Source organism: Salmo salar, chromosome ssa04 (genome assembly GCF_905237065.1).
Source record: "Salmo salar chromosome ssa04, Ssal_v3.1, whole genome shotgun sequence".
In the NCBI taxonomy this organism is placed as follows: Eukaryota; Metazoa; Chordata; class Actinopteri; order Salmoniformes; family Salmonidae; genus Salmo; species Salmo salar.
The window spans coordinates 9,271,408-9,288,117 of NC_059445.1; the positions used below are offsets into that span (position 1 = coordinate 9,271,408).

The following is a 16,710-nucleotide window of genomic DNA, read 5'->3' on the forward strand; positions in this document are numbered from 1 at the left end:
CAAGTAGAGTTACAAGCTTGATGAAGGTAAGAATATCGCACAAATATGATCAATGCTTCATTCGATAGGTTGTCTTCTATCTTGACATTGTCAAGTATTGAAATCTGACACGAATCCCAGACTTTTTTTGCGATCAAAAAGTCGTATTTCTCTTAATCTCTTAATTTCCAGTGTAGTGAGAGCAGCTTTATCGCAATGGTAAATCATACCGGTCAAATTTCTACCTTTCTTGAATGGCAATAGCTCCTATACACATGAAAACGCATGACCCCTGGTATCGATGGAACATCGCTCACACAAAAACAATATACCATTCTAAATGTTTTAATCTTTCCTGTAACGTTTACAGTCTGTAATTTAACCTCATAGTCATTGTATCATTTCAAATTCAAAGTGGTGGAGTACAGAGCCAAAAGAACAACAACAAATGTTCACTGTCCAAATACTTTTGGATATCACTATAAGCAGGCAACGGTGTGTGAATCATGTTGGACATATTGGAATCAGAATAAAATAGATTTACACCAAAACAGTCTTTATGGGCGTAAGTGTTTTACATAATTCAGAAAAAAATGATCTAATTTACTTAATTCATACATTAACCACCATCAAATGATATTATTGCAGCCATATTGGATTTTGGACACCATATTGGATTTGAGGCCAAATCTAGGGTGCCCCCAAAAATAATCTGTGGTTTAATTACATGAGTAGGGGCAAAAGATACAAAATCCTTCAAGGAACCTTGGACCCAAAATGTTTAATTTCGATGTCTAACCCTGCTTGTTTTTTTTTAGAGCCGATTACAATAGCCACAACAACAAAAACGTGTAACTATGTATTTTTATCAGGCAGGACCAAACAGCTCTGAATGAGAGCAATGACTTAGGAAGTTGTCTCTTATTCAGCTACCAAAAAGTAATGTGTACATTCATATTAATAGTTGATATTTCCACCTATTGCATCTCTGTGTTTACAGGTCTATATTTCCAAGATACATTAAGATATCCTGATGCTGTTTGCCTGTGTATGTGGGGCAGACAGCAAATATTGGGTTTCATATGGTTATGTGGGAATGCCACATCCAGCCAGGCATTATTCTGCACTTTTCGTAGTTTAGGGCGTTTGTCATAATATCAATCAATTTAACCACTTCTTCAGTAAAATATTTTTATACAATCACCCATTTAATAAATGACAGCCATCATAGATGTGGAAAAAAACATGTGTTTTGTAATAGCTCGGGTAGGGTTGTCTCCCAACATTTTGTGGGTCACAAGCCTAGTTTTTTTTTTATTACTTAGCGACAACGTTGTTGCGATGGAGAACTCCTGTACAGTAGGTGGCGGTGTTAAACTTTAATTCCACAGTCCAGCATAATGACGAGGAAAAGGAAAGAATCACCGGCTACAAACAAAGCTAGCGATGTTTCGTTTCTGACAGGATTGCCTTTATTTTAATAGCAAACGAGATAACTGTAGATTATTATAATACTATAGAAAACACAAAGACTGTTTTCATATTGAAAAAGGGGCCAAAAGCGTCGGGGGACAATGTCGGGTTCCGTGGTCGAGTTCCAGGCGCAGATAGCCTCAATCATGGAGGTGCTAGCCAACGCTGCTGTAACCGAAATCTGCAAAGTTGTTGACGATGGCTATGCGATTGTACACCTGAAGATGACCCAAAGCCACAAGGAGAACGAATTTCTCCGGAGGAAAATGAAATTGATGGAACTTCAGATCGCGAAGTTTAGATCTGAGAGAACAAAGTTTTCAGATGGGTCCGTCCACAACCGCTTCCATGGAATACGCCTGCTAAACAGACACAACAATCGAGAGACGGCAACGACAGGTTGGTGATGATGAATTTGACCGTGTGCACAAAGAACATCCTAGAATCAACATTATTGAAAATAATATAATTATTATAATAATTATTTTAGAAATACTTAGCCTTTCTTGAAGGCGTAGAAGGCCCATAGTTCCCCACTGTATGTGGTAGTACTAATTTGTAGAATGGCTCTATTTTTCCTCACAGCATGATTTTTTTTCACTATCGTTAGTCTACATAATCCCTATGTTGTTGTGAAATATGAACACAGAAATACATTAAAGCAGGTGTTGTAAATGTTTTGTACACTCAGTGTATGTCATGCTGACTTTGTACTGTCAACACAGCTAGGATCCTTCTAGCTCTATAGACACATAACACGTCATGAACATATTATGCTTCCTTTGTTCTTTGTAAAGCACCATTGATGGATGGGGTCAAATTAACCCCCCCCTTTATTTCCAGGACCTACTTGGCAAAGCAGAAACAGACTTTCCAACAGGAGTTTTGGGAACAGCAGCATACCAAGAGACAGACAGCCCATAGACGTGGACCAAGAGGATGTCTCTCCATCAAAGCATATGGATGCTACAAGTGATGAGGTAAGTTCCCATTTTAACAGCCTATTTTAGTCTGTCACAGACTTATACCTAATTTTAGTCTCGCACACCAGAACGCTTTGCCTGGGAATGAGGTCATGTCCGTATAGATGTGTATGCCAGCACATTCTAACACGATAACAAGGCAACTACTATGAATTTCACTATATCCCATGTCATGTCCACATCTCCATTCAGTAGATAGTGTATGATCTGTCTCACTCACTCATCTCTCCCACTTAACCCCATCAGCAGTCAGCAGAGACAGAGGAAGGGGAACCAGACCTGCTCATCATCAAGGATGAGGGGGTAGCAGATGACCAGGACTCTAGGTCCAGCCACCCAGTTAGAACAGTGGAGGGCAGCAGAGAGCTAACCACCCAACTGACTGCAGCCACCACAGAGGATCCCACCTTCCAGCCCAGAGGTCCCAGAGGCAACAACAACTACATCAACACCGCTATGGAGGTCAGTGGATCCGACGTCGTCTTCCAATCAGAAACAGGGAATGTGAACCAGGGATCACAGCAGTACACAGGATCTGAACCCAGAGCAGAGAGGCAGAGTCTGGACACAAAGTGTGACATGAACAGGGACCTCAATCTCCTAAGAGATTCTTTAAACCAGGTGTGGAGAGAGGTAGTAGTGACTGATGATGGCGCCTCTGCTGCTCACACTAAAGTAATGGGCCTAGGGAGTGGCCCAGTGGGCCCAGAAACACAGACTAGCTCAGACATAGAAATGAGAAGTGTAGGGTTAGAAAACCACAGGTTTTCCCCCAAGTCATTCCATTCCTCATCAGAACATGTGATAGTGATTGACTCTGTATCCAGTGGGCAGCAGGTAGGTAGAGATTTAGAGTGGGGTCAGGTGGGTACAGCTACTAAACCACAGGTCAATGGGACTGGAAATAAGCAGAGAGTGGAAGTGTTTAACAGAAACACACCAATGATTCACCCCGAATCAATGAGAGACAACACAACGCTATTGGTTTCACCTGGCTTCCGGCCCTCAGAGATAAATACAGGCATGCATCTTGGCACAGGAAATGCAGGTGAGGCCAACAAAGATAGTTGGTGTTCGTTGGCAAGCCTCCATAGACACTCTGAAATACCAGGAATAAGAGTTCAACAACCAGCTCTTGCCTCACTTCTTGTCTGCCATTTTAGACCAAGCGCCACAACTTCCTCTCACTCCAGTAATCTCGCAACAGATGTTACACCTGGCACCGTAGAACGACCTTACGGTTGCCCAAGCTGCCATAAGAAGTTTGTCCACGAGAGTGACTTGCGGCGGCATGCAGTCATCCACACCAGAAAGCGATCATTCTCCTGCACCTTGTGTGAGAAGAGCTTTGAGGGCGCCAGCCATCTACAAATGCACCAGAACGTCCACACTGGGGAGAAACCCTTCATTTGTGCACAGCGCGGGCGCAGGTTCTCCCACTCCAGCAATCTGAAAAGACATCAGAAGCTTCATCATTGAGAAGTGACACAGAATCAAGAGATTCCTATGGAAAAAAAGCTATGGATTAGCATTATGTCAGTTCGTTTTATAGCAATATGCTATGAAAGTCCTGCCTACTTCCTGGATCAACTCCCTTGCTGTTTTTGAATGGGATGTAAGAGTTTAAAATAAAATTCATGAAAAGTCTTAAGATATATGTGCAGTTATATTTGTATTAAAGGAATAATTTACTTCTATCCAATGTCTTTATTAAGGTTTTTGTGCAAAATACAGAAGGTGGCGTTTACCCTCTACTACACCACTGATTATAACACAATAACAACAAGGCAACTACTATGAATTACACTAAATCCCATGTCATGCCCATATCTCCATTCAGTAGATAGTGTATGATCTGTCTCACTCACTCATCTCTCCCACTTAACCCCATCAGCAATCAGCAGAGACAGAGGAAGGGGAACCAGACCTGCTCATCATCAAGGTGGAGGGAGAAGCAGATGACCAGGACTCTAGGTCCAGCCACCCAGCCAGAACAGTGGAGGGCAGCAGAGAGCTAACCACCCAACTGACTGCAGCCACCACAGAGGACCGCGCCTTCCAGTCCAGTGGCCCCAGAGGCAACAACAACTACAACACTGTTATGGAGGTCAGTGGATCTGACGTCGTCTTCCAATCAGAAACAGGGAATGTGAACCAGGGATCACAGCAGTACACAGGATCTGAACCCAGAGCAGAGAGGCAGAGTCTGGACACAAAGTGTGACATGAACGGGGGCCTCAATCTCCTAAGAGATTCTTTAAACCAGGTGTGGAGAGAGGTAGTAGCAACTGATGATGGTGCCTCTGCTGCTCACACTAAAGTAATGGACCTAGGGAGTGGCCCAGTGGGCCCAGAAACACAGACTAGCTCAGACATAGAAATGAGAAGTGTAGGGTTAGAAAACCACAGGTTTACCCCCAAGTCGTTCCATTCCTCATCAGAACATGTGATAGTGATTGACTCTGTATCCAGTGGGCAGCAGGTAGATAGAGATTTCGAGTGGGGTCAGGTGGGTACAGCTACTAAACCACAGGACAATGGGACTGGAAATAGGCAGGGAGTGGGATTGTTTGAGAGGAACGCACCTACGATGGCAAGCCTCCATAGACACTCTGAAATACCAGGAAGAGGAGTTCAACAACCAGCTCATACCTCACTTCCTGTCGGCCATTTTAGACAAAGCGCCACAACTTCGTCTCACTCGAGTAATCTTGCCACACACGTTAGACCTGACACCATAGAGCAATTGTACAGTTGCCTGAGCTGCCATAAGAAGTTTGTTCACGAGAGCGACTTGCAGCAGCATGCGGTCATCCACACCAGAAAACGGGCGTTCGCCTGCAACTTGTGTGAGAAGAGCTTTATGTCCCGCACCGATCTCAAAATGCACCTGAATGTCCACACTGGAGAGAAGCCATTCAGATGTGCACATTGCGGGCGCAGGTTCTCCCACTCCAGCAATTTGAAAAGACATCAGAAGCTTCATCATTGAGAAATTGGACCGAAGCAAGAAATTCCTATTGAAACAAGCTGTTATAGCAATATCATGAGTTCAAACTTGATTTGTTCTGCAGTGCATTCGGGAAGTATTCAATCTATACACACTACCCCATAATGACAAAGCAAAAACAGGTTAAACATTTTTGCATATGTGTGTGATATGTAAATGTAATATTTCAGTATTCAGACCCTTTGTACTTTGTTGATGCATCTTTGGCAGCGATTACATTCGAAGTATTCTTGGGTATGACACTACAAACTTGGGGAGTTTCTCCCATTCTTCTCTGCAGATCCTCGCAAGCTCTGTCAAGTTGGATGGGGAGCGTCGCTTCACAGCTATTTTCAGGTTTCTCCAGATGTTTGATCGGGTTCAAGTCCGGGCTCTGGCTGGGCCACTCAAGGACATTGAGACTTGTCCTGAAGCCACTCCTGCGTTGTCTTGGCTATGTGCTTAGGGTCATTGTCCTGTTGGAAGGTGAACCTTCGCCCCAATCATGTCCTGAGCGCTCTCGAGCAGGTTATCATCAAGGATCTCTCTGTACTTCGCTTCGTTCATCTTTCCCTCAATCCTGACTAGTCTCCCTGTCACTGCCACTGAAAAACATCCCCACAGCATGATGATGCTGCCACCACCATGCTTCACCATAGTGATGAGCGGTGCCAGGTTTCCTCCAGATGGGACACTTGGCATTCAGTCCAAAGAGTTCAATGTTGGTTTCATCAGACCAGAGAATCTTGTTTCTCATGGTCAGAGAGTTCATTAGTTGCCTTTTGGCAAACTCCAAGTGGGCTGTCATGTGCCTTTTACTGAGGAGTGGCTTCCGTCTGGCCACTCTACCATAAAAGGCCTGATTGGTGGAGTGAGATCTGTGCCTCAACACAAACCTTTTTCGGAGGTCTACGGACAATTCTTTCGACCGTATGGCTTGGTTTTTGCTCTGACATTCACTGTTAACTGTGTGACCTTTATATAGACAGGTGTGTGCCTTTCCAAATCATGTCCAAGCAATTGAATTTACCACAGGTGGACTCCAATCAAGTTGTAGAAACATCAAGGATGATCAATGGAAACAGGATGCACCTGAGCTCAATTTCGAGTCTCATAGCAAAGGGTCTGAATACTTACAGTACCAGTCAAAAGTTTGGACACACCTACTCATTCAAGGGGTTTTCTTTATTTTTACCATTTTCTACATTGTAGAATAAGTGAAAACATCAACTATTAAATAACACATGGAATCATGTAGTAACCAAAAAAAAAAGTGTTAAACAAATCAAAATATATTTTATTTTTGAGATTCTTCAAAGTAGCCACCACTTGGCATTCTCTCAAACGGCTTCACCTGGAATGCTTTTTCAACAGTGCACTTGTTGGCTGCTTTTCCTTCTCTCTGCAGTCCAACTCATCCCAAACCATCGTAATTGGGTTGAGATTGTGGGGGCCAGGTCATCTGATGCAGCACTCCATCCCTCTCCATGGTCAAATGATAGTCCCACTAAGTGCAAACCAGATGGGATGGCGTATCGCTGCAGAATGCTGTGGTAGCCATGCTGATTAAGTGTGCCTTGAATTCTAAATAAATCAGACAGTGTCACCAGCAAAGCACCATCACACCTCCTCCATGCTTCACGGTGGGAACCACACATGTGGAGATCATAATATTTGGACAGATTTCCACCGGTCTAATGTCCATTGCTCATATTTCTCGGTCCAAGCAAGTCTCTTCTTCTTAGTGTCCTTTAGTAGTGGTTTCTTTGCAGCAATTTGACCATGAAGGCCTGATTCACGCAGTCTCCTCTGAACAGTTGATGTTGAGATGTGTCTGTTACTTGAATTCTGTGAAGCGTTTATTTGGGCAGCAAATTCTGAGGCTGGTAACTCTAATGAACTTATCCTCTGCAGAAGAGGTAACTCTGGGTCTTCCTTTCCTGTGGCGTTCTTCTTGAGAGACAGTTTCATCATAGCGCTTGATGGTTTTTCCACTGCACTTGAAGAAACTTTTAAAGTTCTTGAAATTTTCCCAATTCACTGACCTTCATCTGTTAAAGTAATGATGGACTGTCGTTTCTCTTTGCTTATTTGAGCTGTTCTTGCCATAATACGGACTTGGTCTTTTACCAAATAGGGTTATCTTCTGTATACCACCTCTACCTTGTCACTACACAAGTGATTGGCTCAAACGCATTAAGAAGGAAAGAAATTGCACAAAATAATTTAAAACACACCTGTTAATTGAAATGCATTCCAGGTGACTACCTCATGAAGCTGGTTGAGAGAATGTCAAGCATGTGCAAAGGGTGGCTACTTTGAAGAATCTCAAATATAAAATATATTTTGATTTGTTTAACACTTTTTTTTTTGGTTACTACATGATTCCATATGTGTTATTTCATAGTTGTCTTCACTGTTATTTTACAATGTAGAAAATGGAACAAATAAAGAAAAACCCGGTAATTTAGCTTTTATTTGTTTGACTAGGCAAGTCAGTTAAGAACAAATTCTTATTTATATTGACGGCCTACCCCAAACTAGAGGTCGACCGATTAATCGGAATGGCCGATTAATTAGGGCCGATTTCAAGTTTTCATAACAATCGGTAATCGGTATTTTTGGCCGCCGATTTTCTTATTTTTTAAATATTTTTTTACACCTTTAACTAGGCAAGTCAGATTAAGAACACATTCTTATTTACAATGACGGCCTAGAAACGGGGGTTAACTGCCTTGTTCAGGGGGGATTCGTTTTTGCAACCTTCGGTTACCAGTCCAACGCTCTAACCACCTGCCTTACATTGCACTCCACAAGGATTAACAGGCTGACCACCTGTAACGCAAGGGCAGCAAGAAGCAAAGGTAAGTTGCTAGCTAGCATTAGAGTTATAAAAAACGATCAATCTTAACATAATCACTAGTTAACTACACATGGTTGATGATATTACTAGTTTATCTAACGTGTCCTGCGTTGCATATAATCGATGTGGTGCCTGTTAATTTTCATTGAATCACAGCCTACTTCGACAAACGGGTGTTGATTTAACAAGCGCATTTGCGAAAAAAGTACTGTCGTTGCACCAATGTACCTAACCATAAACATCAATGCCTAACAGGAATATTTAGATTTAGCCACCCGTTAGATAAAATACGGAACGGTTCCGTATGTCACTGAAAGAAAAGAAAAAATTGTTTTCGAGATGATAGTTTCCGGATTCGACCATATTAATGACCTAAGGCTCGTATTTCTGTGTGTTTATTATATTATAATTAAGTCTATGATTTGATAGAGCAGTCTGACTGAGCGGTGGTAGGCAGCAGCAGGCTCGTAAGCATTCATTCAAACAGCCCTTCGCTGTGCTTCAAGCATTGCGCTGTTTATGACTTCAACCTGGGTGGGTATAATTTGTGGAACGTTCCAACAGGAATCTATTCCAAAAACGTTGTAAATAACAAGGTTTCCAAAAAACAACACATACAAAGTTGTATAGCGGCAGAATAAGATACCGGGTAGGGAGTGGTCTATTTCATTGCGTTTTTCACTCATCACGTTTATTCCGAAAAATGTCTCTCCTCACATGTCTGTTTGCCTATGGACAAACATTAAGAATAAGCTACGTGGTGAGTTGATGCCTATTCGGCAGCTAGTTAGCTAGGTTTGTGTGCGTTGTTGGTTGGCAACCTTTTACTTTACGTTTTTTGAACAGATTCCTGTTGGAACGTTCCACAAATTATACCCACCCCTTCAAGCCTGTCAACTCCCAAGATTAGGCTGGTGTAACCGATGTGAAATGGTTAGCGTGGTGCACGCTAATAGCGTTTCAAACGTCACTCGCTCTGAGACTTGGAGTAGTTGTTTCCCTTCCTCTGCATGGGTAACGCTGCTTCGAGGGTGGCTGTTGTCGATGTGTTCCTGGTTCAAGCCCAGGTAGGAGCGAGGAGAGGGACGGAAGCTATACTGTTACACTGGCAATACTAAAGTGCCTATAAGAACATCCAATAGTCAAAGGTATATGAAATACAAATCGTATAGAGAGAAATAGTCCTATAATAACTACAACTTAAAACTTCTTACCTGGGAATATTGAAGACTCATGTTAAAAGGAACCACCAGCTTTCATATGTTCCCATGTTCTGAGCAAGGCACTTAAGCATTAGCTTTCTTACATGGCACATATTGCACTTTTACTTTCTTCTCCAACACTTTGTTTTGCATTATTTAAACCAAATTGAACATGTTTCATTATTTATTTGAGGCTAAATTGATTTTATTGATGTATTATATTAAGTTAAAATAAGTGTTCATTCAGTATTGTTGTAATTGTCATTATTAAAAATAATAATAAAAATAAAAAATTGGCCGATTAATCGGTATCGGCTTTTTTTGGTCCTCCAATAATCGGTATCGGTGTTGAAAAATCTTAATCGGTCGACCTCTACCCCAAACCTTAACCCGGACGACTCTGGGCTAATTGTGCGCCGCCCTATGGGACTCCCAATCACGTCCGATTGTGATACAGCCTGGAATCAAACCAGGGTCTGTAATGACGTGTCTAGCACTGAGATGCAGTGCCTTAGACCGCTGCGCCACTCAGGAATGAGTAGGTGTGTCCAAACTTTTGACTGGGACTGTATGTAAATAAGGTATTTCCGTTTTATTTTTATACATTTGTGAAAATGTCTCTGTCATGGAGTTGTGTGTGTAAATTAATGAGGGGGAAAAAGATTGTCATCCATTTAGAGTAAGGCTGTAACGTAACAAAATGTGGGAAAAGTGAAGGGGTCTGAATCCTTTCCGAATCCACTGTATGTCTTCAGGATGTTAGCCCAGGTCTCATATGTTTTTATAATACACAACGTGGTTCATATTTACATTATCTGAATACACTTCAACCTTCTTGCCCAGGGACCCCCTCCCAGGCCACGATCATATGGTAGCCCAAAAAAAATCACATCTTGTCATATCTTCAGGTGAATTATAATGGCAAGGAGAAGTAATAAACTTTCTTTTTTTTTTTTTTTTATGAATAGATTTAGTAGATTCAGTATTTTGACCTACCCACATTTTATAATTGGAAGAAGTTTAAACTCTAACATGGCCTACTGGCTAGAAAGTTAACTCCAAACACATTTTCGCTAAGCACAGCTATTTAGCTGATTTAAACAAAGGTTAGCCATGTGTTGGCAAAAATGTATGTTCAAGTAAAGAACTTACTAGCAGTCAGTGGAACTTGCCACACTGGTAGCCTATTCGCAGGTGCTTTTTCAAAGCCTATGTCAGACACGCCAGTGTAATTGGCTCCAGTGAGTGTAATTTGCTCAATATTAGGAAATGTGTTGACATCTTTTGAAATAAAATATGATCTTTTTCAAAATGTGTTTATTCTGTTTTTGCTAATGATATTCATAAACATTGTAAATACACTTTTCTCCACTTTTTACATGTATATATAATTATATATTTATTTTTTTGCAGACCCCCTGCAGTTTTTGTTGATCAATTCCTATAATTCAATCAATAAATAATATTCTCACATTGACCCTAAATATACTGAACAAAAAAAAGGCAACATGTAAAGTATTGGTCCCATGTTTCATGAACTGAAATAAAAGATCCCAGAAATGTTCCATATGCCCAAAAAGCTTCTCTCTCAAATGTTGTGCACAAATGTTTACATCCCTGTTAATGAGCATTTCTCTTTTGCCAAGATAATCCATCCACCAGACAGATGTGGCATATCAAGAAGCTGATTAAACAGCATGATCATTACACAATTGCATTTTTTCAATGGCAATTTGAATGCACAGAGATACCGTGACGAGATCCTGAGACTCACCTCCATCACCTCGTCTTTCAGCATGATAATGCACGGCCCCATGTCACAAGGATCTGTATACAATTCCTGAAAGCCGAAAATATCCAATATCCAGCAACTAAGCACAGCCATTGAAGAGTGGGACAACATTCCACAGGCCACAATCAACAGCCTGATCAACTCTATGTGAAGGAGATGTCACACCAGAATCTGACTGGTTTTCTCATCCACGCCTCTACGTTTTTTTTAAGGTACAGTATCTGTAACCAACAGATGCATATCCATAGATTAGGGCCTAATGAATTGTTTTTAAATTGACTGATTTCCTTATATGAACTGTAACTCTTTGAAATTGTTACATGTTGCGTTTATTTTTGTTCAGTGTATACTGTATATTCAAATCAAATTGTATTGTATTTTTCACATGTGCTGAAAACAACAGTTGTAGACTTTACCGTGAAATATGATCCCTTTCCCAACAATACAGTTTAAAAGTAATAAAAGTTGACCAAATAAAAATATTAAATTGTAACTCAATAAAATGACAATAACGAGGCTATATACAAGGAGTACTATCAGAGTACCGACACCAAGTCAATGTGCGGGGGTACGAGGTAGTATGTGCATGTAGGTAGGGATAAAAGCGACGAGGCAGTCGGGATGGGTAATAAACTGAGTAGCAGCAGTGCACAGTATGTGTGTTAGTGTGTTGCTGAGAGGTCGAAGAAAAATGTCAAGAATTGTGCAAGCTAGCAGGCGGGCCACAAACCTTGCAAATAATGGTGCAGAACGGCATCTCAGAACGCACAACTCAGCGGTCCTTGTAACGGATGGCCTATTGCAGCAGACGACCACACCAGGTTCCACTCCTATCAGCTAAAAACAAGCAGAAATGGCTCCAGTGGGCATGCCATCACCATCACTGGACAATTGAGGAGTGGAAAAACATCGCCTGGTTGACAAATCCTGGTTCCTGCTGCTTCATGCTAATGGAAGAGTCAGGATTTGGTGTTAACCGCATGAGGCCATGGCCCCATCATGCCTAGTGTCAACGGCACAGGCTGGTCGTGTAAGGGTGTGGGGAATATTTTCCAGGCACGTACCAATTGAGCAACATTTTCATGTCCCGCAGAATTTAGGTTGTTGTGGTGGCAAAGGGGGTCTGACCTGGTACTAGTTGGCCACTGAGTGTATATTGACCCTATATATACAGGTAACTGCCAAAATAATAGAAACACTGAGGGATAAATGAGTGAGTGAGCGATACAAAATGAGGGATACAAAGTGTATTGCAGGTGTTTCCACACAGGTGTGATTCCTGAGTCATTGAAGCAATTAAAATCCCATCATGCTTAGGGTCATGCATAAAAATGCTGGGAATGCCATTATTATGGCTACCATTGGTCAATGAATGGTTTGATGAGCATGAAAACGATGTAACCTATATGCCATGGCCCTCTCAGTTACCAGATCTCAACCCAATTGAACATTTACATTTTACTCTTAGCAGACGCTCTTATCCAGAGTGACTTACTAAATTACTTCCTGAACTAAAAGACTAGCGCCCCATAGTACTCACTTTTGTCATCATGAAATGCTTTGAGAGGCTACTTAAGGATCATATCACCTCCACCTTACCTGACACCCTAGACCCACTTCAATTTGCATACCGCCCCAATAGATCCACAGACAATGCATTCGCCATAGCCATCGCACTGCACACTACCCTATCTAGACAAGAGGAATACCTATGTAACAGTATAGCTTCCGTCCCTCTCCTCGCCCCTACCTGGGCTCGAACCAGGGACCCTCTGCACACAAAGACAACAGCCACCCTCGAAGCATCGTTACCCATCGCTCCACAAAAGCCGTGGCCCTTGCAGAGCAAGGGGAACAACTACTTTAAGGTCTCAGAGCGAGTAACGTCACCGATTGAAACGCTATTAGCGCGCACCCCGCTAACTAGCTAGCCATTTCACATCGGTTACATATAGTTCAGCCTTCAACACCGTAGTACCCTCCAAGCTCATCATTAAGCTCGGCCCTGAACACCCTTCCCTGTACAACTGGGACCTGGACTTCCTGAGGTAGGAAACAACACCTTCACTACGCTGATACTCAACATAGAGGCCCCACAAGGGTGTGTGCACAGTCCCCTCCTGTACTCCCTGTTCACCCATGACTGCGTGGCCACGCACACATCAAAGGTCAATCTTCAAATTTGCAGACGACACAATAGTAGTAGGCCTGATTACCAACAATGACGAGACAGCCTACAGGAAGGAGGTGAGGGCCCTGGCGGAGTGGTGCCAGGAAAATAACCTCTCCCAACATCAACAAAATATGGACTTCAGAGACAGCAGAGGGAGCACGCTCCTATCCACATCAACGGGACCGCAGTGGAGGTGAAAAGCTTCAAGTTTCTCGGAGTACACATCACTGACGATCTGAAATGGTCCACTTACACAGACAGTGTATTGAAGAAGGCACAACAGCGCCTCTTAAACCTCAAGAGGCTGAAGAAATTTGGCTTGGCACCTAAAACCCTCAAACTTTTACAGATGCACAATAGAAAGCATCCTCTCAGGCTGTATCACCACCTGGTACTGCATCGCCCGCAACCGCAGGGCTCTCCAGAGGGTGGTGCGGACTGCCCAATGCATCACTAGGGGCACATTGCCTGCCCTCCAGGACACCTACAGCACCTGATGTCACAGGAAGGCCGAAAAGATCATCAAGGGCATCAACCACCCGAGGCACGGTCTGTTCATCCCGCTATCATCCAGAAGGGGAGGTCAGTACAGGTGCATCAAAGCTGCGAACGAGAGACCGAAAAACAGCTTCTATCTCAAATCCATCAGACTGTTAAACAGCCATCACTAGCCGGCTACTACCGGGTTACCCAACCCTGTACCTTAGAGGCTACTGCCCTATATACATAGACATGGAATCACTGGTCACTTTATTAAAGTGACTAGTGTTCCATTAATGTTTACATACTGCATATGTATATACTGTATTCTATTCTACTGTATTTTAGTCAATGCCACTCCGACATTGCTCATCCTAATATTTCTTAATTCCATTATTTTACTTTTAGATTTGTGTGTATTGTTGTTAATTGTTAGATACTACTGAACTGTTGGAGCTAATAACACAAGCATTTCATTACACCCGCAATAACATCTGCTAAATATGTGTATGTGACCAATAAAATTAGATTGTATTTACAGTTAGTGCATTCGTCTTAAGATAGCTAGGTCGGACAACCACATATCACAGACAAAGTCAGTCCATTTAAAAAAAAAAATTATTATGGGAGATTCTGGAGCGTTTTCCACCACCACCAACACCAAATGATGGAATTTCTCGAGGAAGAAATGTCGCATCCCTCCAGTAGAGTTCCAGACACTTGTAGAATCTATGTCGAGTGCATTGAAGCTGTTCTGGCTTGAGGTAGCCCAACACCATATTAAGAAACTTTGTTGGTGTTTCCTTTATTTTGGCAGTTACCTGTATATTCTCACATTGCTTCCAAATTAAATCAGGGAGTTGGAAGGTATGGACATTTTCCTATTAAAAGTACAGGGATTTACTGCAGACCAATATTAGTTTTAAATGTTTTGAGAACAGAGAAGCTTCAGATGTTCCGTGTCCATGAGTTGAGCCAGTAAAGGAACAACTTCATTCAATCCATTTTATCAATAATATAGCCTAGTCACTTTTACCCCTTCCCACAAGTACATACTATAATGTATTACCTCAACAACCTCAAACCCAGGAACATTGATCAATAATATAGCCTAGTCACTTTTACCCCTACCCACAAGTACATACTATAATGTAATACCTCAACAACCTCAAACCCAGGAACATTGATCAATAATATAGCCTAGTCACTTTTACCCCTACCCACAAGTACATACTATAATGTATTACCTCAACAACCTCAAACCCAGGAACATTGATCAATAATATAGCCTAGTCACTTTTACCCCTACCCACAAGTACATACTATAATGTATTACCTCAACAACCTCAAACCCAGGAACATTGATCAATAATATAGCCTAGTCACTTTTACCCCTACCCACAAGTACATACTATAATGTATTACCTCAACAACCTCAAACCCAGGAACATTGATCAATAATATAGCCTAGTCACTTTTACCCCTTCCCACAAGTACATACTATAATGTATTACCTCAACAACCTCAAACCCAGGAACATTGATCAATAATATAGCCTAGTCACTTTTACCCCTACCCACAAGTACATACTATAATGTATTACCTCAACAACCTCAAACCCAGGAACATTGATCAATAATATAGCCTAGTCACTTTTACCCCTACCCACAAGTACATACTATAATGTATTACCTCAACAACCTCGAACCCAGGAACATTGAATCGGTACTGGTACTCCTTGTATATAGCCTCGTTATTGTTTTAATTGTGTTACTGTTTACTTTTTTATTTTGCAAATATTTGTCTTTTTAACTGCACTGTTGGGAATGGGCTCTTAAGCATTTCACTGTAAGGTCTACACTTGTTGTATTTGGAGCATGTAACCAATACAATTTGATTTAGTAATAGCTGAGTTATAATACACCTGTATTTGTTTGGAGAGTTTTGTAGAGCTCATGCCCGTCGACTTAATTCCTCCCTCTTTTCAGGCCAAATCTACTGTCAAAAAGGAGGACGCGGAGGGGGAATAGAGTCTGGACAGACAGAGAAGTGTCCCCCTGACGCTCAAAACACAGAGCAAGGGAGAACTGTTGGATCAAGGTCCAAATTGCTAGATTTCGGTGGACTGTCCACCCGAAACCGCTTTTTCATCCCCAAGGGTTACTCTCTACCAGGTTCCCTAAAGAGGGAAGCAAGCCCCCTTCCCGAATTTCAACAGGCTCCACTTCTTCATCGAAATGTATAGAAAAGCAGCTGCAACAGCTAACGTCAGCCAAGAGGCAGCTCCGGTGTAGCCACTGCTCCAAGGGCTCCTCCCACAGCCACCAGCTGAAGATGCATGAGAGGGTGCACACCGGAGAGAAACCGTTTCAATGTGTCTACTGCGGGAAGTCCTTCACCCAGTCCGGCAACATGAAGAAGCATCTCCTCGTCCACACTGGTGGCAGGCCACAGGACGTGGGGCTGCTCTGAGTGTTCCAGGGTGAAGTTTTCCCTAGGTACAGATCTAGGAAATGCTTCCTCTTTCCCAATCCTAACCTTAACTGGTTGTGGAAAATAAAATAAAAACTGACCAAAGATCAGCATCTAGGGGCTAATTCACACATCTCCACTTGGAGTAATGGTAGGCACGTTGTGTGGAAAAACTGGCCCTGGTTGTAAGGGAAAAAGTTCCACACTTCTGGGGTTTTCATATAAAAACTGGGTCCATGTGTTAACAGTTTGGAAGGTTTCCACATGGAACGCTACCCTCTGTAGGGGCTTGTGTTTCCAGTTC

General features: G+C 42.2%; 1 protein-coding gene across 2 annotated transcripts; it reads left to right on the forward strand.

The window, feature by feature from the left end:
- The first annotated feature begins 1,330 nt into the window (after nt 1-1,330).
- On the forward strand, nt 1,331-15,979 carry LOC106602174 (zinc finger protein 37-like). 2 transcript variants are annotated; one of them, XM_045716423.1, is made up of 5 exons: nt 1,356-1,851; nt 2,296-2,432; nt 2,682-2,897; nt 4,330-4,542; nt 15,923-15,979. In XM_045716423.1, exons 1-5 carry the CDS (start codon nt 1,554-1,556, stop codon nt 15,962-15,964), a joined length of 906 nt encoding a protein of 301 aa, XP_045572379.1. In that variant the 5' UTR covers nt 1,356-1,553; the 3' UTR covers nt 15,965-15,979. The 2 variants fall into 2 exon arrangements, with proteins under 2 accessions (XP_014050129.2, XP_045572379.1); XM_014194654.2 differs by lacking the exon at nt 15,923-15,979 and having other exon boundaries at nt 1,331-1,851; nt 4,330-5,738.
- The last annotated feature ends 731 nt before the right edge of the window (nt 15,980-16,710 follow it).